Consider the following 27232-nt stretch of genomic DNA (forward strand, 5'->3'; position numbering starts at 1 on the left):
TTTTTGTAAAAAAATAATTCATTTATGTATTTTCATTTTGTTTAAAATTAATTTTAACCTTAGCGTTCCCGTTATGCCCCGGGTTCCCCTATAAGAATTTCTGGACAAACTTCATGTCCTGATAAACAGCAAGCAATAAGCGCGATAGAACAAGTGATCGATGTGTCTCCGTTGTCGACGCAGTGAGAAGTGTGGATTCAGGTGGTACACGATGGAAGAAACTCTTCGCTAGATGACGGTTGAGAAGATTAATAGCGCGATCCTCGGGTTTTTTCCAGACAATCGGCATGACCGAAATTCCGTTTTGCGTTGCGGCCTCTTGTTGTTAATTGGCAAGGAGATAATCGGCACGTGTCGAAAGAGTGTCAAATTGAAAGAGATCGAGCGTGACAAGTGCGAACTGTACTGCATAAACACGTGCGCGTCGAATAGACGAGCGTGATGATTGAATCGGCTTTAAATTATGCTTGGCCTCGATTAACTGTGCCTCTTAATTGATTTCGGAACATAATCGATAACGCGATTGCATTAATACTTTCCGGTTTAGCATTATTACTCTTGCTTTAAGTTGCAATTAAAATCATTCTTATTATTAACACGTTGAACGTTAACATTTTGCTGGTAAAAGAACAAACTAATTAATACGGGCTTTCGATATTGTCTTCGTTTATAATTGCTAATATGTCTGTTACGCTGATCAGGCTAGACGAAAAAAGAGATGGCGTGAGTCTCGTAAAGGGGGAATAAAGATAAAAAAAGAATCCAGTCACCCGAGCGTAGAAAATGACGTGATAGAATCGTCGGAGCCAAAGTCGAGGTCAAGGAGAAGCCGAGGAGGCAATTACACAGGATCGAATTGCCCGAAGGTCCTGAGATCAGAACTAGTTAGGCGAGGCCTCTCGAGTTTCGACGAAGAAGAAGCCGCGTAGCGATGAGCACCGGGGTCTCGCCTACGAATTGTGCCCCTTCGCCGAGGAGGCATAATTCAACGCCGTGAATGCACCTTGAAAATACAATATGTCAAATGCCGACGATTTAATGCCGCTAATTTTCCTATCGAGTGGTCTCACGAATTAAGTCAGCGATCTACACAATCGTACTCGCGATAAGATTGATGACGGTGGGACTTGAAGCGAATCACTGCGATGAATGCATTAAACGAGACGCAATCTTACAAGAGGGGTATCGATCGATCAATCCGCATTGTCACAGATGTGATTTTGTGAAAAGGACGCGTCCTGTTTCACGCATTCTTGCGTTACGGCAAAATCAATCTACCGGCTGCACAAAAAAAAATAAACAACAGCAACGCTCGCGTTTCATTGTTAGATTCGTTACTTTGTATCATTTGCTAATCACGATTAATTATACTTTCTGTAATCGACTGAAACGGGCGCGTCCCGTTGGCGATGACCGGCGAACAAACGTGAGCAGAACATCGAATTTCAGCGTGCTTCCTGATCGATCGCCATGAGCCGCTAATCGATAATATCCTGCTGGCAACGCAGGCATCGAAATGGCTGCTGGCCTCTCGTTATTCATTCTTCCCTTATGACCGACAGCTCGCGCGCATCGTCATCGCATCGTCATTTGCGCGTTCTCACTACACTCTCATTCTTTTCCCTCTCCCTCCGCCCTCCGTTGGGCCGGCGCCGCGCGCGTTCTCGCTCCATCCTCTTGGCGCCATCGCCGCTCCACCCACGATCCGTCAATTTCTCATTTTCCCAGGAAAATGAATGGGCGCGGACTTCCGGTTATAGGACCGGGCGCGGCGCGACTGGGTAGTTTTTCATTTGTTGCGCCCTCAGCGGTCGGAATTTCTCGTCGTTTTCCCACATGGCGGATCCAATATGGGAGAAAATTATAGGACTTTCCTCCTCACTCTCCGCGAGCGCGGTAACGAGACGAAGGCGCAGGTCCGTGCGCTTCGTACCGGCTCGCGTTAAAAGACTTTTATTTCATAGACGCGAAACGTTCCGGCGAGTAATATTAATTGCTTTATAGTTGTTTTGTGTTCACGGAGTCTGATCGGTCAGAAGTTATCTAACGTATATCGCGATTGCCGAGTGCTTTGCGGAATAATGAGAGGGTTAATCTATATCATTACCGCGAGGTCCAGACGTTGCGTTGCTATCGGGGAGGAGAAGGCAGAAAGAGGGAGGGGAGGGGGGCAGGGAGGGAGGACCGTAGGGAATCTACGGTACGATTAATTCATGTCGGTCGATTGGATCGAGGTCGCTTGTACGTAGTAACATCGAGTAAGCACTCGAGTAACCGATGATCGCGATGAAGAAGCAGAGGGAGAAGCAGGGGTGACGATGGCGAAGGCGGGGGAGGTGAACGGATCGGCGGGAAGGGATGGTCGAACAGGGCGCGAGCGGGGCGAAAAATAGAAATTAAGGGCCGGTGAGTTATCGCGGTTGCGTGAGAAGCGGTTGGAGATAAATCAAACCGCAGCTCCAACCGCAACGCCACCCCGAGTTCAGATCACGCGCGCAAAAACCTCCATGGCAAATCCTCCGGGATTAATAGTGCCTTGCGTCCTGAAACCCACGACCCTGATTGGTCCAATTCTCTCGTACGGCCCGAGAGCAGCTTTTTCGCTCCCACTATTTCGCCATTTTCGTACCCCCTCGCTGTACCTTTTTTTTTGTCGCGCGTTGGTGCGCGGGGAGAAGGGAGGGCAATCCATTTTTTTTCCGCCGCGCACTCTCCCCGTCCAATTTTAAACTGACAGATACTCAAACATTCTGCAGCCGATATTTCTATTGTATCTTCATTGAGAGAGTAAAACGCGGGTCTATTATTGAGGGGTGATTTTTAAAGTTGGGTATCCGTCATTTGCAAGAAAAAAAAAACGGAATGGTAACACAACTTAATGTGCTATAAATATATATTTACATAAGTCGAATTGCGCTTTCTCCTACGTACTTTGTTCGAACTATTGTACTTGAAAAAAATTGTTCTTAATTCTCTGTGTATTAATCTTCAACCTCGAGTATTCCAAGTTACTAATAGCGAATTCGGTAGCTTGCACTAGTGCGCACCGAGTGCACACCTTGTTCAGAGTCTACTCTTATATTTATGATCATCTCCAGTACACGTCCAAGAACTATTTAGCCAGAAAAATGATCCGTACGAATGCTATACGGATCATTTTACTGGCTAAGAAGTATTTCAAAAAGTATTTAAGACGATCCTTAAATATAAGAATTGTAAATAAGTCTCAGTGCGCACTGGTGCAAGCTGCCGAATTCGCTATAAGAATACTTCAGTTCAATGTTAATTCTCGCCTCGCTGTAATGTTTCCTAGAAACATTCTTCTTAGAAACAATGGAAACGTAGCCAGCAACGCTTGATTCCCGGTCAAGAAATCTGGCGATCCGTCCGTTTTCTATCGGCCGATTTACTAGTCATTTTCAGTGATTTGTTTTGAGGGAATAGCTAATACAAATAACATAGTCTCGAAGAGTTATGATCTTCGCAGGCTGTTAACGGGCGATCCGGCTACATTCCACCGGCTTAAATTTCTTTCGAACCGCAGGCCATAGAGAATACACGTAAGATGGTTAACGATTTGGTCGCGTTTACATATATAACCCGAGTTAAGTAGGAACTAAACCCTGATGAGGGCTCTCACAAGGGGGGCCGTACGGGGCCACCGGCTCTGCGGAGGATAAAAATTCACCTTCTCTTTCTTGAAGCCACCTATAAAATGGCCACGTAGCCGTTGGAATATATTAATACCGCGGGCGTCACAAGATTTATATCGAATGCTGAAATAAGTATCATCCTCGAATATGCTTTCATGAATATCTCACGCGACAACCAGTATTTTTCGTTTAATCGCGTACAAGCGGCACGATTTTCTGATAAATCCCGCTTCATTTCTGTTTGTCACCGTCGTGAAAAATGGAGAAACGCGTGTGTTGAAAATTTAATTTAACAGCTGAAGAATAATTCATCTATCTGATACATACACATAAAGTTAAAACGAGGTGAAAGCTTGCCGTAACTCGACGACCAATGCTTTCGAATTTGCCTCTACGCGCTCTTATCTATTTTTCATTGTGTAAGAAAGAACTGCCATTCAGACTCTCCAATAGATAACGAAGTGTTAAGAAATTGTTTCACGCAACTCTTGCGTTTCGTAATACATGTAGATGCTAATTGCCGCTTTTCCACATTTTACGGGAAATTACTTGGAGTTAAAAGATCGTTATGCAATAATTGAAGGCCGGGAAGTGGGTTAAACGAATCGTTGTAATAAAAGCGATGATAGCCCAACTGATCGTTAGATACGCCATGTTAAGTACCCTGGTACTAGAGGTACGTACAGGTGTATAGGTTCCCGATATATATTTATAATTAAAGGTGTGAAAGCGCGATGGCGCTACGCAGCGAACGCCGCGAAGCAAACGGGCCTTATTCCGCCGTGGGCTGCGAGATCGTCATCTAAATTGTAACGACTTATTGCTCGTAAGTTATGCGGCAAACGTCGGCCACTGATCTTATCCGGTTTGCAATAAAACACGCGTGACGCACCTGTCATCGTGTCATTACATAACGATCGCGCGACTCGCGACACGTTTTACTCTGTCATTTTCATCAATTCGGCGAGGCCAGCGGCAATCGAGTAAATTAAATGAACCGACGGGAATAATTTAAAGCAGTCGTTATATTTAGCGTCTCGTCAAATGTATAGGACAAACAGCGAATTGAGTTCGCGTCGGCAAACTTTGCTATTTATTTAACCATGAGCAGCTCTCTGTCTCTTGCGTTCTTACGACGACCAAAAAGTTAACAGGATAAACAAATATTTGTTAATGGAAAAATATAATATAGTATAATGATTGTGAGGGTACGTGCTTGATAATTTTGTCTAAAACTGTATATAAATGCAGAGAGAATTTATTGCCGCTGGAGTGAAATCTGTTTAGTGGAAAATTCCCTGTTAGATCGTGTAATCGTTGCGAAAAGAGATTCGTGATTGAATTTGGCCGTTGAAAACCTGCTCTCATATTAGAAAACCTACCTCATAATGGAGGACTTTCCTCTATATAAAATTCCACGTTCGCGCGCGCACGATAAATCCACGCTTCTCTCAACGATGGAGACTAAACGGTATAATTTTCGGGACTCCGTCCTGGAACGGACTTTACCACTTCTTATAAGTTACCCACGTCTCACTTAACTCGCGTCCGTGAGTCTGGAGTCTTGGGGATGGTCGGCACCCCGCGAATCCAGAAGAAGCGCGGCGGATCGAGCAATAAAAAGAAGCGGACGAGAGGAGGAGCAGAAGAGGAGAGGAACGGTCCGCCGCATTATGCGACTGGAGTCCTACTTCATCGGAACGCGAGCTGGTAGACAGAGGCTGGCCCCTGTGCCCGCCATTATCTGATCCAAACCGGATAAGTTACTGACCACGTTCAAAGTTTGCGCAGCAGCTCGCTCGAATTCTTTCGTCTAACAAAGAGGGCAATTTGTATAAAAACTTGTTTGCGTCCGTTCCGCGTTTTGGCGCAATTCGCACGAAGTTGAAATTAAGTGCAATAATGAAACGTGAGAATATAAAAAAAAAATTGCGTTACGAAAGCTCGTCAATTAAGTGTAGAAGAAATGAGAGGAAGATAGTTAAATATTCATCAGTCGAAGACATGTTTGGCTAATAAATATGTTTGCAAACTTTATCATGCGACGCGAATGTCGCTTAATATAATGAGAGAAAATGTTTATTAGCATTAAATGTCTCCATTATATTAATTTATGTCGAAAACGTATGTGACGCATAATATATTTTCCACTGATAATGAGGAACAGCATATAAAAATAAGAAGACGTTACAGTGTTTTGTACAGTGATTGACTGTATTTCAAAATCGCTAATGTACAATATGTATGCCGGACGAACTTCGAATAACTTAATCGGCGATTAATTCAACCGTCAGAATTTAAAAAAAAACATTTCTAAATACATTATCTGCTATTCCTAATCTAATTTTTTCCTCGCATGTTAAAGAAAAGAATGAATAATTCTACCCACGTTAACAAAACATTAGGTAATACTTGATAAGTTAATCATTGGCTAAGTTAATCGGAGTTTAATCGCTCGTAGCCGATTCAGTTAGATCCTTCAAAAGCAATTATTCAAAGACTAGGCCAAGCATCGAAACTCAGAGATCGAAACAGATGGTAAAAGGTAACGAGCCAACGAAAAGGCGGTCAAGAGAGAAAGAGAGAGAGAGAACGCGAAAAGGAGAATAAAAAAATAAGTAGAAGGGGATACTAAAAAAAAATTACAGTATTGTGTGGCCGGAGCCCTACTTCATCGAAGCACGAGCGGGCAAACAACGGGCAAGGGCCCCGCGTATCCGCCATTGTTTGGCCCATGTGAGGAGGCATGCGGCCATGTTTCCTCCCGTGTACCGCGCGACCGGATAAAAAGAGGATGGCAGAAGGGGAGCAGGAGGTGTATGTAAGGTCGGCTAGAACGAAGGTGGGGGCTTCTGGAAGGGCGAAGGAGAGGAGGGCCGGGTTGTGGGCCCGAGAGATCGTCGAGCCTACGCGGCACGCATGCCCGGCGTCCATACGGAATGCGTTAGTATGCGTGAGCACGCTGCTTTATAGATACATCTACGATTATGTTTTTACACTGACAATGATTATGTATTACATACATATATTACATACGTTTGTATATTGCTAATTAAGACAATTAAGATCCCACAAATGCTGCCTCTGGAAACTCTCTTACTTTTACTTTTCCCGCCCTCGAGGAAAAAATAGAAACAAAAAAATTGCAAATGTCCCACTTTAAGGGAAACTTTATCACGTGTTGTAGATAAACGCACGCACTTGCGTTATCGCAGGAACGTATCTGCGCTTCTGCGCAAAGAGATAGCGTATATCGTCCGGACGAACGCGCGTAACATAACGCGGCCGTGTGCGTACGTATGCACACGTCGGTGCGCGCGCGTGCGCGAGGAAGCCTTCGGTTCGCCAAGTAATTATATCCCGTAACGATCGGTCCATCAAATCTGATCGCCCGGACGGGAAAGATCTACCAGCGCCAGCTTGATGAACCAGCACCGCCGCGGTGCAACGACGTGGCTATCCGCCGACGCGCCGAGCCGGCTAAATGAAGCTTTTACGCACGCGGCTGGATTGAGTTTGTTATAGGATCAACACTTCCATGGCGCCGTACCGCGTTAGGCATACGCTCTCTCGGCCTTAGCAGCCTCTCTTTTCTCACTTTCTCTGTCTCTCTTGCTCTCATCCATAATCGTTTCTTAAACGTAGACGTATCACTTCGACGGCTAAATCACCGAGATGCTTCCCTACGTGCCGTCTTCTCCGTTTCTTTTTTTGTCCTCGGTGCCCCACCGAGTATAACATTGTTGACTAAGAGGTCTGTCGAATTAGAGCGCTACGATATTTTCTATCCTAAAGATAATTTATCTTGGATGAAAATAACGAGATAAATGGAGAAATTGACGTTACAAGAGTTTGCGAGGTAAACGGGGAATCGATAAAATTTATAATCAAATTCTTTGCGTACGCTATGAACTTTTCAACCTTGCATCATTTGACGTAATTTACAGTGGAATAATGATATCTACTGCGCGGCGCTACTACGCCGATTCTTCTGTTTCATAAATGATTGATAAATAACTGTGGTGCCCGAGCCATTGAGTGGCCCGTAACGAGCGAATCTAACGAGGAATTCACGCTGAAAGTATTTAAAACTGGCGTTCAAGGTGTATATCCGCCGTCGTAAAACCGGCGGCACCTTAACTGTAAATCGAACTCCATCGAATGGAGCTACTTCGACAGTGGGAATCGCAACAAGAATAGCGCGCGCGGTTAATTGTAAGTTTTAATACGCCCGAAAGTTCGCCGCGAGTCTATAAAACGGCGGTGGACTCTCGTCCCCGATAATGAATACGCCCGTCATTTTCACCCCAAGCCTAACGCGTCCCTGAATCCGCCCCGTCTTCATCCCCTAACGATATCGCAGACCGATGGGAGACGAGCCTCGGGAGAGGGCGGATTCTCCACGGCAGATGTTGCGTCTCGGTCCACCCAGGAGATAATTGAGTATTGTAAGCCGACAACAAAATCAAACTCCCCCTCCCCCGTGCGCACACACGCTCCGTCCCTCTTACCGCATGGCGACAACGGCGCGTGGATTTCGTCGCCATACTCGATCCGCGTCGTAATTTTTTCATAATTTCGCGCGGCTCGTGTAACAACGAAAAATTTGCATGCGACAGCGCAATTTCTGACACGCGGCGGCAGCTCGGGCTCTCGGGTATCGCGAAAACTTGTAAGAACGGTTATACATAACATTTCGCACGTACGTAGGTACGTGATTCTCGCGCTTCATTCTGTATTCATCGCGGCGCTAATCAACCGCGTCCTGTATTCTGATTTTATTTTGTATAATAATTGCTAAATATCGCTGAGCGTCGCGGCGACTCAAACTCTTGTTTAATTAACATACTTTACATTTGATTGTAAATTATCATTTGTGTTAAACAAGTGCATCAAACGTAAACCTGTCAATGCCTCAGAGGTGAATAGTGTTAGGTCACATTTTTGCAAAAATGAGTCGAGCTCGTTCAAAAAAATATGAATTTATCTATAAATTCAGTCATTTTCGACAAACTCGATTAAGCGACGTTAGGATTGCAACGTTGATGAGCGCGTATTGTGTTTTCATGCGTTTAAAGCGATAATCCATTGGGACGCATCCGTCATCTTATTGTTGGCAGATGGAACGCGTGCCATTTGTGGCGTTTAGTGCGACGAATGGACCTCCGTGCGGGGCAGATGTTCCCTTATTGGTAGATCACGGAGAATCCGGGAGGCAGATTGCAATCGTCGGTTTGCATCGTCGGAAAGCACGTCGTACACCATGACACTTGCGTGAAATTGGAGAAATCGCGGCGGTTGCGAAACGACGAGTCGAGTGCTCGCAACCGTACAAATTAAGTTAATTAACGGAATTGTTGATTACACCTAGCATAATTAGCTTTCGAAAAATATCTTTTGTCACCCAGATAGCATTAGACATGTACTTTTAAGCCTTGTGTCCACGCTCCAAGAACCATGTCCAAGTTTTAGTTCCGAGAAATGTGTAGCCAACCAACTTGCAGCTCCTTCCTTGGGAAAATATGCAATACGTAAATGTCGCGGCGATGACTTTCGTAGAATGATATCAAGAGCTACGTGGAATGAGCGACGATAAAAATGTCGGGACGACCCCCGTCGGTGTTTCACGCGCGGGAAACAACGTCCAGCCGCGCGCGCGCGCTCGCGCGCACACACGCCGAGAGAAGCGCAGGGAGGTACGAAAGGCCTTACGGCTTCCACGTCGCAGAGATCGCGGCCTGCGGCTTTATACAAATCCCCTAACGAGTGTTCGAATTAAAAGCGATTAGCCGCACAATTCCGCGAATGTAACCGTGGGTTGCTCGCTGAAACCGCCAGCGCGGGGACTTTAACGGGGCCATTCCGCGGACTTCCGCCTCCTCGCGTCAAAGCGTTTCTGATTGCGAGCCATTATTGCGCCGGAGGAGAGAAGAGAGGAAAAAGAATCGGTCGTGGGCGATGCTGCTGATAAAAACGTGCTCGCCGTTCGCGTCGTTCGAATCAACAATCCATCGAGATTGCTCGCGCGGAACGTTAACGCGGAACCCCAGCGAGTCGCCAGGCGCGACGATGGTGCACCGGCTCAGCTTGGCTCGTTAACGTATTGATCACGCTGCCACCCTTTCGTTCTCTTTCTCTCTCTCTCTCTCCCCCCTTCCTACCCCGTGTCACGTATGCACTTTTAACGTCCGGACCTTTCACACCTCTTTCGTCGCGTCGACGTGCGTTGCGCGAGGCGCGATGGACGGCTCTCGTGCATGCGCTTTAACCCTTCCAGCACCGGATCCGCGTGGTTATCGAGAGAAACATCTGAATTCTTTATGAGCCTACCATTAAACTGCGGATGTTTCGCAAGCTCTCCTCGAGAACTTCGGATGACTCGGTTTTATGCACTTTTACGATTGTTAATTAGGAATATTTATAGAGGAAAGTCCTCTATTACGAGCTAGGCTCCTAATACGAGATAGCGGAATTTCTGCTAAATTAATATGGCATCATCCGTTGGTTACATCATGAATTTATTGCCCTTGGAGTAAGATGTGTCTAGTGGAAAATTGATTGTTAGATCGTGTAATCGTAGCGAAAAAAGATTTGTGATTGAATTTTGGTATCCATGTCGGTATTTTCATTCCAAGAACTTTAGAGAGATATTCTTCCGCGTGTTTATTTATGAAGTGGTTGATTATCGGACTATATAATTACGTAAAGAATATTAAACGAAGAAGATACGGAAAGATAAGAATATGCAATTATTTTTCGCATTTTTATATACGAAGCTTGTTCGTCGCTCGTTATACTCGTCATTTTGTGTAATTAATTATTATTGCCAGTTGTCTTATTATTCCGATGACTTGTTTGATCGACGATCGATCGAGATCTTTGTAATTGAGCTTCTCGATCAACAAACGTCACGTTTGTCATTTCGGTTTGTGCTAATTAATCTCTTTCGAAAGGCTTCCCGCAGATGTTGGATCGCGTACACGTTAACGCCCGGATCTCCTGAAATACGCGCGCTAAACGGCTTATCGCGCTTGCGAAAACAACTCCTCTCTCGCCATTTAGACCCGAGCGTAGAGGATACGTATCGCGATCGCGATCGCGGAGGATCGTGAGTTACCGCGAGGGAGGGGCACGACCGGTAGCTACGTGCACGGTAGCCGGAGCAATTAAACGCGCAATTAAGTGGGAGCGGCGGTGGCGGCGCGGGCGCAACGTTTTCGCGCTGCGCGAAATTCGTTTTCCCGAGAGGCCCCCGCGGCGATCCGTTAATGCGAGTCTAAAACGACACCCATCCTCGCCGGAGCGTCCCTCATCCTTATCGCGAGCCCGTTTCTTTTTTTTCCCTCGCGGTCCCTCGCGGTCCCTCGCACCGCGAGCGCGCCGATGCATTCTCCTTTGCGCTCTCCTCGTGAGTAACGAGCGCTTGATTCCTCGTGAATTTCCTCGGTCCCCCGACGGTAACGTGACTGCTGGGCATTACCGCGGTAACGGCTACCATGCCGCTCACCACGCGATCTCTGTCACCTAATAACGTTCCTCCTAATCGGCCGATAAGACGACACGCGAGTGTCGTTGCATAAATAAAGTCAAGATCCTGAGCGTGCTCGCGGGGACGGCGGGCCGGGCTCGTGTTCGTGGAACGCCGGGCAGGGTTACGTCAAATTGCGCGCCGCGTTATAAACTTATAAGTTACAGCCCGATCGCCGCACGATTATTATTAACGCACCCGCCGTAATTAAGCACGCAATCCGGCCCGTTGTAAATTGCATTCGCTCTTTAACTTTCCCCGCACGGCCGCCGCGCCGCGCGCCAAGTTGCGGTTTCATGAATCTAGTTAATATTAATGCGTCCGAGAGATGCCAATCTGGACAAGTTGATACGGCTTCGGCCGTATTATCCGGGAGTAAATTAATTATTAGCAATTAGTCACCGCGCGTATATGTCCGAGATTTCTTTACTCGCCTTAAGGCTCGCGCTGTTATTTCAGTGACTTATGACTCGCGATCAATCTACGTGTATTTATGTGCGTTAAGAGTGCATTTGGTGAGGGGTCAATTATACCCATCCGCGGTACAACCAGGTTTATCAGAACTGGCGTTTCGATCTTGAGACCACGTTTTCCCACGCGCGGACACGCTTCCCTTGGGAAAATGCACCTTAGGAAACCTTAAGATTTTAACAACTGCAGTGTTTTTAACGAAGGCAGAATTTGCTTATACAGTCACCAGTGATGATGAAAAATTAAAACGGGAAACTTATAGTCAACCCGACTGGCTTAATAATATCCTTTATTAGTTTAATATCCCTGTCGGGTTGGCCTTAAGTTTCTCGTTTTAATTTTCAGTATTTTTATTGACCATATCTGGCATTTTTAATAATACAGAAAATTTGTTGCGAAAACATTTTACTTAAAATTTTACTTTAAAGAAATAAGAAATATGACAATTTTGACACTTTAAACTTTTATTTAAGTTCAACTTCAAGAATTTCAAGGAAAGCCTAAGAATTGTGAAAAGTAAATGTTGGCAGTTTCAAAGTTCTTCAAGATAATTTTTTAATGGTGAAATTGTCGAAATTTACTTTTCATTAGCCTTACGTTTTTTTTTTGACAAAAGAACGTAAGAAAATGTTAAATTAAGGTTTTCATTGAGACTTTGTAAGACACATTTGCACATTTTTCTGCACAGGGTGATATCTACCTACTCTCTAAAAGTCAATCAACGAATTATCACTGAGAACAGCGAATAGCCACTGACTTGTAGTTATAAGTATACTATTTACTGTTTACTGTTTTCAGCGATAATCCACTGATTGACGTTAAGAGAGTAGGATGTTAAACGATAATATATCTTGTGACATTTGTTGAGTCCACGCTGACGTGGGCTGAATATCATTTAAGATATCCATAAGATATCACATAGGTGCAAGACACTGTGCATCTGCTGCATATCTGTAGGCCTGAACAGAATGGCTGTCTTGTACTCTTAAGACACAGGACAGTTACTGCGCGTCACTTTCACAGACAAAGACTTAAAACATAAAACATTCTGCTCAGGCCCTACCGGATAAAACCGAGACCTCGAGATGTCGTGCAGTTATTGCGGTATCCCAAAATGATTTCTGCAGGACGTCCCTTGGACAAAGTGTGCTGTGTGGGTTTTTGCCTCAATTCTGAGGTTGCAATTTCTCTCACAATCAGATCCTTTCGCGAAATGATAATAGTCTTCGCAACGAACAATTTCAGTAGAAAACTCGAGATTACCTTTCGCAGAACGAGTTAGTATCAAGTTCACGTGTATACACGGTGCCCTGTCTCTCTCATATCCCTTTCCGATTTGAATGCTCCTGAAAGTAATTTCCAAGGAGAACGTTCGGGGCAGACCGTTCATATCTCGTCGACAACATCGTAGGTAACGTCAACGTCATTATTCACAGTTTGTACAAGATTGATCTGCCGATCGTTCGTGCTTGCACAACTCGCGTTCGTCCGTTGTCACGAACCTAATCGTGGAAGGCGGACAGCGACGTGAGCTTCGCCCCGAGACGTTACCGCGCGCCGGCCTCGAGCTGAATCATTACGGAGCGAGCGCGAGAGTAGAGATTTTTACTTTCCGAATTCGTAGGAGAATAATGTTGCCCGGATGACTCGGCAGCACGAGGGGCGTACTCGCGCGCGCGAGAAGGCGCTGTTCTCCCCTCCGGTTTCTCGCTCTATACCTGAGAGAAGCTCGCCTAAGCGGGCCCAAGGACGTGGATGCATCGCGGGGCGTGACCGGGGCCCTAGCGAGATGATTTTGTGGCCGGGATAGTGTTTTGACGTGTTTTGACAAACGGGCGCCATTATACGGCCGCCACGAAACCCAAAGGCGGCTTTCGAGCACCCAGAGGCGAGCCGGCAACTCGGGTTGCTGGGAGCGCGCGACCTAGGTGGCCCGTTTTTGGGGCGAGGAAAGTTTTCGGCGTCAGCGCGCAGATCCCGCGAAATGATTATTCCCGCCGGAAGCCTCTGGTTTATACCGCCGGGATCACCATCCCGGCGAAACCGGCTTTCTTTCTGCGTCTTCAAGACGTGCCAAGGGGGGCCGCGACGGGGCCGCTCGCTAACGAACCGTAAGCTTTTGACGGCGGATCGCGGCGCCCGGGGCGACAATTTCGTTCCCCCGTTGAGGAGAACTATATCAGCATGCATATGATTTACACGGGTAATATGATAACGCTGGTAAATGCCGGCACTCACGAAACTTTGTTGCGAAACTTTGGACCTTTTAAATGCGAGTCGTGCCGTGAGTCTGGTTAATTTTGGAAGACGTGCGCTATTATGTACTGCGAAAAGTCGCAAAGCTCGTAGGAATGGCCGTACAAAGGGGATTATCTCGAAGCGGAAAGCGTGTCGAGAGGTTTGACTCTAAGTTTTTACAATTTAATTGATCCTCGACACGCTCGAGCATCCATTCGAGACGCGATTCTACGAGTTTCTTTTTCCGCCCCGCGCGCGATCAAGAGTCGTGGTGGCGCTTTCGTTACGTCGACGGGGTGGAAGTGTTTCGGGTCGACGCTTGGCCCTGTCGCCGCCTTTGACAAAACGCTCCACCCTTCGATCTCGAGGACGAGGGATGAGAGATGACGTTAAGAATCCGGTCCGTCGATAAACGGGAAGGGAGGTCTCCCTCCGTTCGCATAATGCGCGTCGCGTGGGAATGAAAGTACGCGGGACCTCTGATGTACGGTCTCTCTCTTTTCCTGCGACGGGAGCCTTTTCTTTTCCCTCCCTTCCGCGTAGAAAAGAAACACATCTGTCGCTTTCCCAATCTTCGTGCCCCGTCCAGGGGCCCTCGGCTCAAAGGCTCGAAGACCCCTGTCGCTGCTGCGCCCTCGCGGTCGACTCTGGTGTCCGCGGACTCGAAGACGTCAGCATCCCAAGTTTGGTCATATTTGTTAGAGATAGAATTTTGGTATGAGAGAAGAGAGGAGCTGCTAATTATCGAACTGGTTTTTTTATATATTGCATAATGATTGTAATATAATTCAGAATAATAGTTAATAATATAATACATATGATAAATCTAATAAACACAATAATTTAAATATTTTAACATATTTAATACAATAATAACAATCTTTTAAAGACATAAAGTGTTTCGCTGGATTACAAATAATAATTCGCGGGAAAAAAATGAAATGAATAATCACCATTGACTTTCGAAATTGCATCAATTTGAAGAGTTTTTCCTTATCAGCGTACTGTCGTTGGTTCAACTAATTTTGAAATTCTCGAAGAGCCAATTAAGCTACCCGGAAAGCGAGCCCACTTTATCATGAAGCGGCCGCGGTATCGATTGCGTTTCTCGCTCGGATTGATATGTCATTGGGTTAACAGGCGTATTCCTCCGTAGAAGGATCGACCACGTTGCGTACGATTAACGGTCGTTTGCGACGAACGGCGGTCAATAAACTGTGCGATTAGAGCATTTACTCGAACATGCATGCGTGCATGCGGCGCGTAAGTGCAAACAGCGCGTTAAACGTGTGTCAGCGGTGTCTCTAACGTAGTTATTAGAACGAGAGAGAGAGAGGAAGAGACAGGGAGAGATGCGGAGAAACGTGGAGAGACGCGGAGAGACAGGGAGAGAGAGGGAGAGACAGGGAGAGATGCGGAGAGACGCGGAGAGACAGGGAGAGACAGGGAGAAATAGGGAGAGACGCGGAGAGACAGGGAGAGACAGGGAGAGATAGGGAGAGACGCGGAGAGACAGGAAGAGACGTGAAGAGAGAGAGTTGCCCCCTAATTTCACCTAACGACTGGTTCGCCTACATAACAACGTATAGGCGCGAGTTCCCGTGATTACGGAGTCACGGAAACGTAGAGTCGCTCTTAAACACTGAGCTTTAATCACTCTCATATTCGCAACGCGGCGAACGAGGCCATGAGGCCAACGATTGAAGCAAGCTGATCCGAATGTGTCACGACCCCGGACTAGCGATCGGTCGAAGATGCAAATCACGATTGACGAGAGAGATATGGCTGCCTTAAGATTGAAAAACAAAAAAGAAATCCGTATGCCTTTCGTAATTCCGAGGAAATTACTACTTTTAATTTAGCAAAATGTTCCATCGTCTTATTGTTTTGTTCAGGAACTGCATCGTATAAGAGACTATGGTCGCTTTTCAAGACCATGGTCGCTCATCAGAGGCAGTTTCGGAGTCTCAGATTATTTTGATTTGGAAATAGTCTTTACAATATTTTACCTTTCTTTATTAATTGCCTCATCAATTGTTTTGACCTGCGAAAACATTCAGCAGCACTGTACACGATGCTAATGCGGATTTGATAGACAAGCGAAGGTTACAGTTCTGCCATCTCGCAATTGCCGTTGCCAGGGCGTAACCAAACAACGGCTAATCATTAGACGTGTACGCCCCTACATGCGAGCGATAATGAATATATAGTGTCCAGGAGGGGAGGAGGTTTTAACTGGCCGTCTCTAGAGAACGATGTGAGGAACCGTGCGTGTGCATGCGTGACGCACGCTGCGATGCTGATAGATCACCTTACGGACGAGGATGTTTCGATGTCGGGCGCGATAGGTGCAAGCGATATTAGCACTTTGCCCTTGGATGCATCGTTTGGGCTGCGTTGTGTACCGAAATTATCATGTTGAAGGACACACGATCGCTAACAAGCCGAGAATTGGATTGCGAAAATTGAAAGTTCGTTTAAAACGTTCTAGGAATGATAGTTCGTGATAGCTGCAATAAGATATGCTAGCATTGTTTAGGATAACAAGTTTTTGGTGAAATATGAGGAAAGAATTGAAAATATGAAAGAATCTCTTTAAATCCTGGTTTTCATATACATATTTGTAGCGATCCGCTCTGAATCAACCGCGACGTGACGATAAAGCGTCGTCTACAATACGTGGAGTAAACTCGGATTAAGGAGTAAGAGAGAACTGTAACTTTTAGCTGTTGGTTGTACACAGTAAAAAATAAAATGTTCATGTTAACATTTTTCACATGTCGCAAAAAGTCCATTCTAAATTTTAAGTTGAAATAACAGTCGTCGCGTGTGTTACATTTCGACAAATGATAAATGTTAATTAATTAACACTACACTTCACATTTATGTTTATGTTCTTTTAACCATAAATGCGAATAATATTACATGTTTTGGTTGATTTTGTAAACTAGTTGTGTTAAAAGAACTCAAAATGATATTCAACTTTTAAATGATATACAGGGTGTCGGATTCGATTTGGGCCACTCCAAAGATTATAGTAGATTGGGTCAAACTGAGAAGAAAAGTTATATACCATTTTACAAAATCCGTAATTATTATCGCGTAATTAAGAAAAACGTCTGAGCCAATAAGTGCACGGAGCAGCGGAAGGCCGGACTCGGCAGACATGCAAAATGGTGTATCTGTTGACATCTCTCAAGATCCGATAGCGAGAGGTGGAGTCACGCATCGATCGATGAGAGACGGCGGCGAGCGGGGAACGATGAGCGGGCGAACGGCGCGCAGCGAACGAACGCGCGACATATGACACCGCGCCGAAAAAGTTTTTCTGGTGGTAGGAGAATAATACACCATTTTGCATGTCTGCCGAGTCCGGCCTTCAGCTCCTCCGTGCACTTATTGGCTCAGACGTTTTTCTTAATTACGCGATAATAATTACGGATTTCGTAAAATGGTATATAACTTTTCTTCTCAGTTTGACCCAATCTACTATAATATTTGGAGTGGTCCAAATCCAATCCGACACCCTGTATACATAAAGTGTCAAGTTATCATGTTGACACATAAAAATGTTACGAAAATAATAACATAGCTGTTTTACGTTAATTTTACATTGAAGTAATAATCAAGTCTTGATAACACAAGAAACTTTTGACATTTTAACAGACGACTTTCTACAGTAGAGGTAAGAAATAAAATTGATTAATTTCCTCACTCCTGCTCCTTACTCCAGGCTTACTCCATGCATTGTAGACGACGTATAATAAATGTTGAGTCCACTTGCGAGAGTAAGTCTTTCTTCGTCGTGTAATTTCGCCGGTATGCGCGTCGGTGATCCGTCGCTGAGCGGTCGGAGAATTGAAACGGGACAATCTGAAAATGAGACATCCTAATGGCGGCCTCGTGAGGCGCAGCGAGTCGCGGCGGACCGGTTGTGAGGAAGGGTGGCTCGGCCTTCGGGGATGTCGGAGCGAGGAATCGAAGATATCGGCGAGGGCCGGTGTCGGCGGATCAAGAGAAGGATGTCACGGTGTCGCGAGATAGGGATCGATAGGGTCTTCTCGAAGGCAGGGGGCAGCGGGATAACCATGCGCTATGTTGAAGGCACGCCCCGGTGCGGAGTGCAAACACTGTCGGAAGTCTCTGCGGTGACATTAATGGTTGGCAGCCTCAATCGCCTCGAGGCCAGGTATAGATCGACCCTTATCCCTGTACGACGATCAGTCTCGATCGGCCGGGATATTTTCGGACGATTGTCAAATACCTATTTTATGTAGCGACTAATTTCAAAGTGACATTTGTGAGATTTGCCTAGTCATTTTACTGTTAAATACAAATAATAGCTCGTATAATCAATTTCATTGCCGTTCACAAGAAGTTGTTTGAAAATTAAAATTATAACGAAAAGATGTTGGAGAATAATTGCGCGTACGCGAATATATAATTAAAATTTTTAGAATGCAAAACGTATAATAATAAACGTATCGTGTCTTGTGAACAAGATGCGAAGAAGACTGTAATACGTTGTCAGGATTTATTATAGTTTCCGAGTTCAACATACATTTACGAGGGTTGGCGGTAAAAATGCATGTGTGTCGTAGCTTGGCCCGTCATAATATTGTATATCGGACCACGAAATAATGTGTTGTAAATAGGTCAAATATTTAGGCAACGAGACATCGACTGTGTGTACGTGACACCCAATGGCCAGCAATTTAAAACGCCTTGGGTCCAGGTATACTACAAGGGCCTCCTTTTGTCCCTGTCCGTTTCAGATCTTTTGTAAAGACCCGCACCTAATAGATCCAAGAAGCCAAACGATAATTTGGTTGTCTGTGGTATAAACAGAGCGACACATACACACCACACCACACACACTCAATGATCTATACAGTCGTTGTAACGGCACGAAAGGGACCGCAAAAGCCACTTTCTCGTGTTCAGGACGATCCCTTCGACATCATTTAAGGGCGCTTTTAACTTTACCGAGAAAACCGAGAAAATACAAATCAAGATCGAAACATTAGTTTGTCCTCTAATAAGATACGTATTTTACGATGTAGTTTAGGGATTGTTTTCAGCCATCAATAACACTTATACTAATTTTACTCAAATGTTTCTTTCATTTGCAAATGCTTTAAAACGAATATTTAATTTACTTTATTTGAAACAATTAAAATCTCTTTCTTGATTAATACATGATCTAAATCTAGAAGAGGTACACAGCATTCTAACATATAAATAATTTATAATTAATATGGCTTGTTATTTTTTAAACAAGATTATTACGTGTGATATTTCTTAAAGCCGCTACGCATTCGTAAAATTAACTGGCTCATGTCACTACGGTCTTGAGTAAAGATATATACAATTTTTTTGCGCGATCGTTCTATCCAGTGTAATAGGTTGAACGAGAGAATGAGTGGTAGAAAGGTATTTATATGATTTACGGCTCTTTTTCGGCGATTTCTCTCGTCGACAATAAAGTTTCCTCGTGTCAGGTCCAATTGGGACTGCACGATCCGTATAATATTAGGAACGTAACGACAAAACGGCATGGCCACTCAAAACGCACGTAAGAACGGAAGCCTCTTGTTCGCCGCGAGTGATGTAGACTGTCTAACTTTGAACGATCTTAGTACTTGGACGATTTCATAAGGCGATGACATCCGACAACCCTGCCGAAAGTAATTCTACAAAACTGTAAAATATAACTGCCAGAATCTAATAAATTCTACGTAAATTTAAAAAGTGTTATAAAAGTCAACATGACAATGCTAGAATTGGAACACTTTTCTTAATTTTTGTAATGTTCTACAAGTAAGCAGGTGTTTTAATTCTTTAAGATTTCGGTGTTTCTCAAATTTTTTAAACTGGTAAAGTTTTGTACTAATTTTTACAAAATTGTACATTTTCATGAAGTTACTACTTGCCATAATTTCTTGATTTGAGAACATTGTAATTTGTGGTACTATTTCGTAGATATTTTTACAAAAAAATTAATGTTTCAACGAAGATATAAAAATTTCTACAAATTTCTATTTCAAATAAATTCAATTCAAAGGCAAAATCATATTTTTGGGTGCCTATCGGTATGTGAACGGTCTTGGGGAGGAAAGGAAGAGAAAACTAAATTACAGAGCAGAAAAAGGCAGAAATTAAAGTACGAAATTAACAAAGTTCAACTTACTTTAGCATGTATTAAGTAATTGGCTGTGAGGAACCGTGGCTTGATTGTAGGAGGAAATATTTTTAAAATCGATACCGAACTAAAATTAGATCGGATTTTATATCGTGTAGTTTAGTTATGTGATTTGTGGAAAAATTTATAATCAGATTTATAAAAATTTTAAACGCGGAATTATATCAAGCGGCTTCAAGCGATTAATTTAATAGAAGAAATGAACAACGTTTCACAAGCAGCGGCGTATTTCGCGCGATCACCGAAATCGCATTAATTGAATCAACGTTGCGAGAAATGCTCATGTAGATTCCAAGAGTTTTCGCTTTCCATCTGTTTGCAACCATTCATGTAAATTGCCGACGTTTTACGATTGATATACAGGTTTCAAGTGAATGCGTAAAAGGTCGGTCATTTCGTCACGCGGCAAGGATTTCAATTTGCGAAACGGATGTAAAGCCGCATGTGTTTCGGACACAATTGTGACGTAACAGCAGCACGTGTATTCTAAAAGGAAGTTACGGTGACCCTAAGGGTAGGGTAGAAACGCAATTTAAAAAGGCAATTTCTTTTCATCTTGATTTTCCTTTAAACTTAAGAAAAGAAGTTTTCTATTATTTACCACCGCAAAGAACAGCTCGGCGGCAATCGCTTGCACCGAAAAAGCGTGTTTTCCTGTAACTTTCGTACACGTGCTTGCGCTCCTCTCTGCTGTTCAAAAGTGTTATTGAAATACCACATAATAACACTTGAAAAGTAACATAAAACAAAATTTCGCGCACAAAAGTGCAAGCTGTGCACGCACGTCGTCTCGGGATACGTTTGATGACTATGCATTTCCAGAGGCAAATTCCGTGGGGCGTTATAAAATGCCGTGAGATGTGTGCGATACACGAGTTTTGTGTGATACATTGGGAATCCACCGAGCAGAAATATAGGGACATCTTGGGTGGGATTAAGGGAGCGGTCGTGGAAAATCGTTTTACCCAACACGGTCGAAAAGAAGGAAAGTCTTGAGGGGGGGGGGGAAGGACATAAGCAGCACGACAAAGCAGCAACAATTACTTTATTTGGACTTTGCGGCCGTCTTTAAGAACCGCTCTCTTCTAATGTCTGGCTCCTCTTTGTGCACTATGGCTTCTGTGTTCGGCGATTCAACGGGCGTGAAAACTGTCAGTATAAAAGAGGTGTCCCACGGTGTCGATTCAATTTCAGAATTGATATCTTTTAACCCAATTGCTCCGGATAGTTCTTTGGGGATCTGCCGAATTCTATGGCAGTAACTATGGCAGTAGGTGGCCTCGGTTTTAAAACTTTCAACTTTCTCCGTACACATTTTAGCACAATGAGGCTTGGCTGATAAGTGAAGTTTCCAATCCTCTAAGTTTCAGGCGAGATAGCATAATTAAACTGGTTGAAAAAGGAAATCAATTTATCTCCCTCTAAAGTAACAATTGTGTTTTTCACGTAGTTGCCATTTAATGCTATATTTTTACATCGCGCTTATAACTGCAAATCAATGACTATTCACTGTTTTCAGTGATAATCTACTGATTGACTTTCAGAGAGTGCAGCGATAGGGATTGTCTTACCAAGATTAGCTTTTACAAGACGTCTTCACTAATGGTGTGTAAATGTAAAAGTGTTACAGCCTCGAAATAATGATTTAATATAAAGAAACTTTGTCTGCTTGGCATGCGTGTGTCATATACATATTCAAAACTGAAAAAATTTTCGAATGCTTACGAAGTGACACTCGTGGAAAGGAACGCCGTTCACAATGCGATATTAACGCGAGGATACCAGGCTCGTTTCACATGGAAATTGACGAAAAAAAAGGAACCCGCTTAACCGATTTTCACGGCGCCGCGAACGAAATCCGTATTTCTCGAAGAGAAGTATTCGGGGGGAGCACTCCGGGGCGCGGAGAGGACGTTGAAGGATCGCCCTCGTACGCTATCGACGCCCTGCTTTGCACTTGAATAACCCAATTTCGGGATGGCGCAGCCTCTTCGGGGCATCCGCCAGGCTGCGTCCGCAAACAATCCATTCGACGAAGATTTACGAGCTGAATTTTATCGCGCGCGGCTTCGCATTCTTCGCCAGTTACATACGTGCCCGCCGTGGAAACAACCTTAATGCGGTCGTACTTCCTCGCACTTTGTTCCGAAGATTCGTAAAAGAAAGATCGTGGATGAAAATGTGGGGCTCTCTTGAGCGCGGGAGACGTTTAAGGAGTTTCTTGAAAGGCGTGGCATTCGTCACGGGCGTATCCCTCGGACGCGATCGTAATACAGCGCGTAAAAGTATCGATCGCATTTTTCTTGGTCATATTTCTTAAGGGGATGCTGGAGTGACGGCTGTGAACTCCGGCGGGATAGTTTGAGAATTTCAAAGACATATTGCGATACGAATTAGACCTCAAACCTCAATGTTTTTTATATGAAAATGTTCTACTGTGCAGTCCACACACCGCTCTGGTATCATTTTGTACGTAAAAGCCATTAATAAGATTTACAAACGCAAAAACTGTATGCGACTCTGTCGGTAAATCAAACCACTCCAGCATCCCCTTAAGGTCCAAGTTCTAGCATCGTGAACACAGGCCTCCACGAACGTGTATCTCACCTGGGAATTATTTCAATTTCGGATAACGTAATAACGTAATAACGTAAGGTAATTGCATAAGGCCGTAGGTTAACGATTAGGAATGCAGGATGTGTTTACCATAATTCATGCTTTATCGCTTAATTATACGGACGGTCGAGCTTGGCCGCGGCCACGGCGGGAGGGAAACGAATTTGTGAAATGAATTTCACGGCGCGGTAACGAGATTTTTCGTTAAGAGAGGACGCGGGGCCCGCCTAGGCTGTGTGGCGGTTGTGTGAAAAATCGGCCGGTATCGGGATTAGGAGAGAATAATGGGTTCACCCTACTTTGCACCTGAATGACCCAATTTCGGCGCTATTGCGGCGCGTCTCTCGTACGTGCGCGTTCGCGAGAAAGCGATTCCATCTACGGGCCCATACGGTGCTCCACGCTCCTTTGCAAATGAATGGGAGAGCCGCAGCGCGCGACACTCTCGAGAGTTTCGTGATTTGCCCCGGACGGGACAATCTCGTTGACTTTTTCTTCACGTTCCCTCATTGTGAATCACCCATGCGAGCGTGCGTGGCTTACGGCTCTCATCACAATGCAATTATGCGGGTCGTTCGGTCGCGCAAGATTCTGGCAAGAGATTTCGAGGGAGGATGCGCCCGGTTTCGAGAACCCCGAGCGTAAACGAACCGTTTACAAGCTCGTCTTTTCATCGTCTAACTTTCCGACCTAGTACTTCAAAAAGCCACTCAAATTTTTCAACGTCGCCAGAATACGGTCGACCCTTACGTAATGCTTTCATTCGCCTATGTTTATATGAAATGTTTTATAAAATGTTTAAAAGTGTACTCTCTGAAAGCCAATCGGTGGATTATTACTGAGAGCAGTGAATATTCACTGGTTTACAGTTAATTAACTGACTGACTTTTAGAGAGTATTATTTGTCGACTAATGAAAAAGTACATATACTATATTTCGCATAATGAAAAAGTACGTGTATTATATTTCGCGTAAGCGGGATGGCAAAGATATATTTTTTTCGCAGAAAGTCTGAAAAATGTAGTGTAATTTATTGAGCGCGGCATTGTGTCGCTTGCAAAAAGCAAACAAATAGATCTGAGAGCTACAATATTAAACGCGGTAGGAGTCTTTATTGTATCGCGAAAATAAGTGTGTAAGCGTGACATCGAGGTGGACACGAAGTCCGTTTTCAGGATAAACGTCGCAGTGATACAAATGCCGTTTCATTTTTTAGTAGCCACATGAGCCGGCTGGATCATTTATCAAAGGAGGGATTATTCGCGCTAGAGAGTGACCGTACGCTGTCGGAGATCGCAGATCTCTCCGTAAAATAAGACGAGACAATGCTGCCCTTTTTTTCCAAAGTGACTTCGGTTGATAAAAATCTGCAATTAAGTCTCGCATTGTGTGGAATTAAATTTGTATTCCGTATAATGTAATTGTAAATGCAAATGATCCCCGAAATTCTCTTCGTACATTATGAATTATGTTAAAATATTATTCAGCGTTTATTATAACGAAAGTGAGATGTGTCTACCGTATTGCTATATCAAATAAGTTACCGGGAAATTTCTTCATTTTACGACAACCACGTGAAGTTTCCTTTTACAAAAACAAGGTAGTCTAACTTCACATTTAGTCTTTTTTTACCGTACGCATGTGTGTACATATTTTAAATTCCGAAATAATGTAAAACGTCAATATATATTTCTGATAAAACGATAAGTATGCAAATTCAATTATATCTTGTGACTCAAGAATATGTCCGTATGATGGTCTGCAACATACGACATGGCTTACGATTATTATTGACGTTGAAAGAAATATAGAAAGTATAAAAAAAAGCGTTATCTAAATGGTATGTAACCTATTCTACATTTTTAAATAACGTGTATATTAAATTAATTTCAATTAACACTGATTTTCCTGATAACTTTTAACAAAAGTTTCTAATTGTTAGGAAATTGTGGCTAGACGTTGCCTCGCGTCAGAGCGTATCTCTGACAATGTATATCTTTTCGAATGTAATATTTTGCCTTTTCAGGAACCTCCGTGCAGGATTTGCACTCACCTTATTCCGCCAGCCGCTTTCAATCCACGCACTTTGGAAAGCCGTTATAAATCGTCTGTCACGAGACGAAGAGAGTGCTGCAACCCAAGGAGATGTAACACGAAAGTTGGTACGGATTTGAAATACGAATTTAATTCACGTTCCTACAATGTCGATCGTGTTGTAAACAAAATTCAAGAACCGAAGAGAAATGTTCGGGATTTCGATAAACCAAAATGTCACGACGAGACGGTAATTTATCAACAACAAATACATTAGACAAACATGATAAATGTGAGTGGATATTTTGGGTTATATCTTATACATTATACATGGTGGCATCTCTTTTCAAAATTCAGAACAGCATGCAACAGAAAACTTCGTTGGAATTACCACCAGGAGTCAGAATTAATGAACTGAAAGATGCACGTCATGCAGTAATGGTGTGCTTACGGGAAATCGAAAAAATAAAGACGTTCTTAGAAGATGAAAACTCCTGGTGGAAAATTCTAAAAGGACGTTCTGTCAATTGTTGTCAACAAAAGTTGCCACACCTGCATGGAGTCTTAGATGGATCATCAGTCACTTTAATGTTGCTTGAGGAAGGCAACGATGAGGTAACGATCCCTCCTAATGTTTTCTTTTGTAAATTTAAAATGTGATAAAGCTCATTATTTGTAAATTAATAATATATAGCAAAAATTACTAATGCAATTTAACGAAATAAAGTACAAATCTGCTAACAGTTTGTATGTTTTGGTAGGTTCCACGTCGTTTTGTGACATCAGTGCCGAAAGAAAAAAGCAATGCCATCGGTTCCAGATTCGGGACTTCTTCAAGAGAATTGATGAATGAAGCAGAGGGAACCGAGCAGTACACGAATCATCAAACAGACTACGCGGATCCTTACACGATTCCACATTACAGTCTCGACATGAAATCAGCACTGATTGAAGTTACGAGGTAAATTTGTGCCTTTAAAATAATTGCATAACTGTTTTGACTCACATCTTGATATTATTAATTGTAATATAGAATAATTACTTTTATTAATTACTTTGTCATACTTTGAACAAGATTCGAAATATGTGTGTGGAATCCATTAAATTATCATATGCACAAATGTAAAACTATTTTGTAAAAATTATCTTTTTAATACGGATAGCCGCGAACCGAGTCAACGATACGTTACAAGAACTGTTACGAGCGAACAGAGTATTGATGCTTCCGACATTCGTATAGAAGCGCAAGAAGATAGAAATGATGAGCAGATAATGTCACAGAGACCGCATAGATCCAGAGAAACACGTGACAACGTACAGTATGAGGATAGAGAGAACAGGATCGATAGATCAAATAGTAAAACGCAGAAACAATTTTTATACATATTATACCTATCTGTTTACGTTGTTAGTTTATATTTATTTATTATATATAAAGTTAACAAGTGAATAAAACTAATGAAACATTGTTAGCAACATTATTCTAGATCAGAGTTAAATCTTTAACGTGTAACTTTTAGTTGTGTCACCGAGAGAAATACGATACGATCAGAACGCCCAGATGTTTGAAGATGCACTACAGCCCCAAGAGACATCAAATACCGGAAGCAGAAAGCACATCACAAACGACTTTGAATCAAACGTCGATTTAAACACGGTATAAAACTCATTTGTAACTTTTATTTTTCCAAATACGTAGGTACGTGTATCGATTCCATTAATGCTCTTTAATATATTACATAGATCAATTCAATTTTTATTCTCTAGAAGATTCCATCTAGAAATGTGTCAAGTCATAAGCCAAGAACAAAGGCGATCATTGAAAAAAGCGTTGGTTGTTTTAAAAAAAGACTTCCGACGAAAATCTCAAAGACCAGAAATTAATATTTAATATTCGAAGATGTAGGTGAATCTTATATATCAATTTGTACTAATATTTAAAATTTAAAAAGAAGTGAAATTTTTATGAAATAGTTAAAAAAAAGTTGTAACTAACACACAAAGTGACTTGTAACTTGTAATTACTTGATGTTATCAGACACTGCGAAATATATCGATTATACTTGAATCGAGTTTCGCAACATTCAACTTTCAAATTTTAGTCTGTTGACTTCTTGTCTTACAGAGTCTTACGTTTACAGAGTGACTTAACTGTAATAAAAATATTCCATAATTTCGACCGTATATCACAGAATTGTTAGGTTCTGCAGAAATCTCAGGAAAAGGTTTCGGAACATATGCCCGCGATCTTCGAATAATGATAATGAGGTTGGATCAGGCTATTGTTTGTCTGTGCAATTACCAATTATTTATTATAATTATAACCGCTTATTTATTTAAGCGGTATACAAATATAAAAAAGAGAGTACAAATTTATATTCTAAAACGCACGAATTTAGACGTACGAAATGAAGAAGGTCCTTATAATAGCGAGGAGTCCAGGTTTTAGTATTGAAGATGAATTAAAAATGGGCTCGACAACCATCGTGA

General features: G+C 43.2%; 1 protein-coding gene across 1 annotated transcript in view; it reads left to right on the forward strand.

The window, feature by feature from the left end:
- Nucleotides 1–26626, forward strand: part of LOC105565983 (RNA polymerase-associated protein LEO1-like) — a 48736-nt gene extending 22110 nt beyond the window's left edge. The window contains exons 2-7 of the mRNA XM_012019619.1: nucleotides 24735–24870; nucleotides 25100–25357; nucleotides 25504–25703; nucleotides 25906–26099; nucleotides 26263–26399; nucleotides 26510–26626. Of these exons, the coding sequence (XP_011875009.1) occupies nucleotides 25106–25357; nucleotides 25504–25703; nucleotides 25906–26099; nucleotides 26263–26399; nucleotides 26510–26626 (900 nt within the window). The 5' untranslated portion in view covers nucleotides 24735–24870; nucleotides 25100–25105. The remainder of the gene's footprint in view (nucleotides 1–24734; nucleotides 24871–25099; nucleotides 25358–25503; nucleotides 25704–25905; nucleotides 26100–26262; nucleotides 26400–26509) is intronic.
- Nucleotides 26627–27232: the final 606 nt, after the last annotated feature.

Source organism: Vollenhovia emeryi, unplaced genomic scaffold (genome assembly GCF_000949405.1).
Source record: "Vollenhovia emeryi isolate VEMERY1.0 unplaced genomic scaffold, V.emery_V1.0 DF939148.1, whole genome shotgun sequence".
In the NCBI taxonomy this organism is placed as follows: domain Eukaryota; kingdom Metazoa; phylum Arthropoda; class Insecta; order Hymenoptera; family Formicidae; genus Vollenhovia; species Vollenhovia emeryi.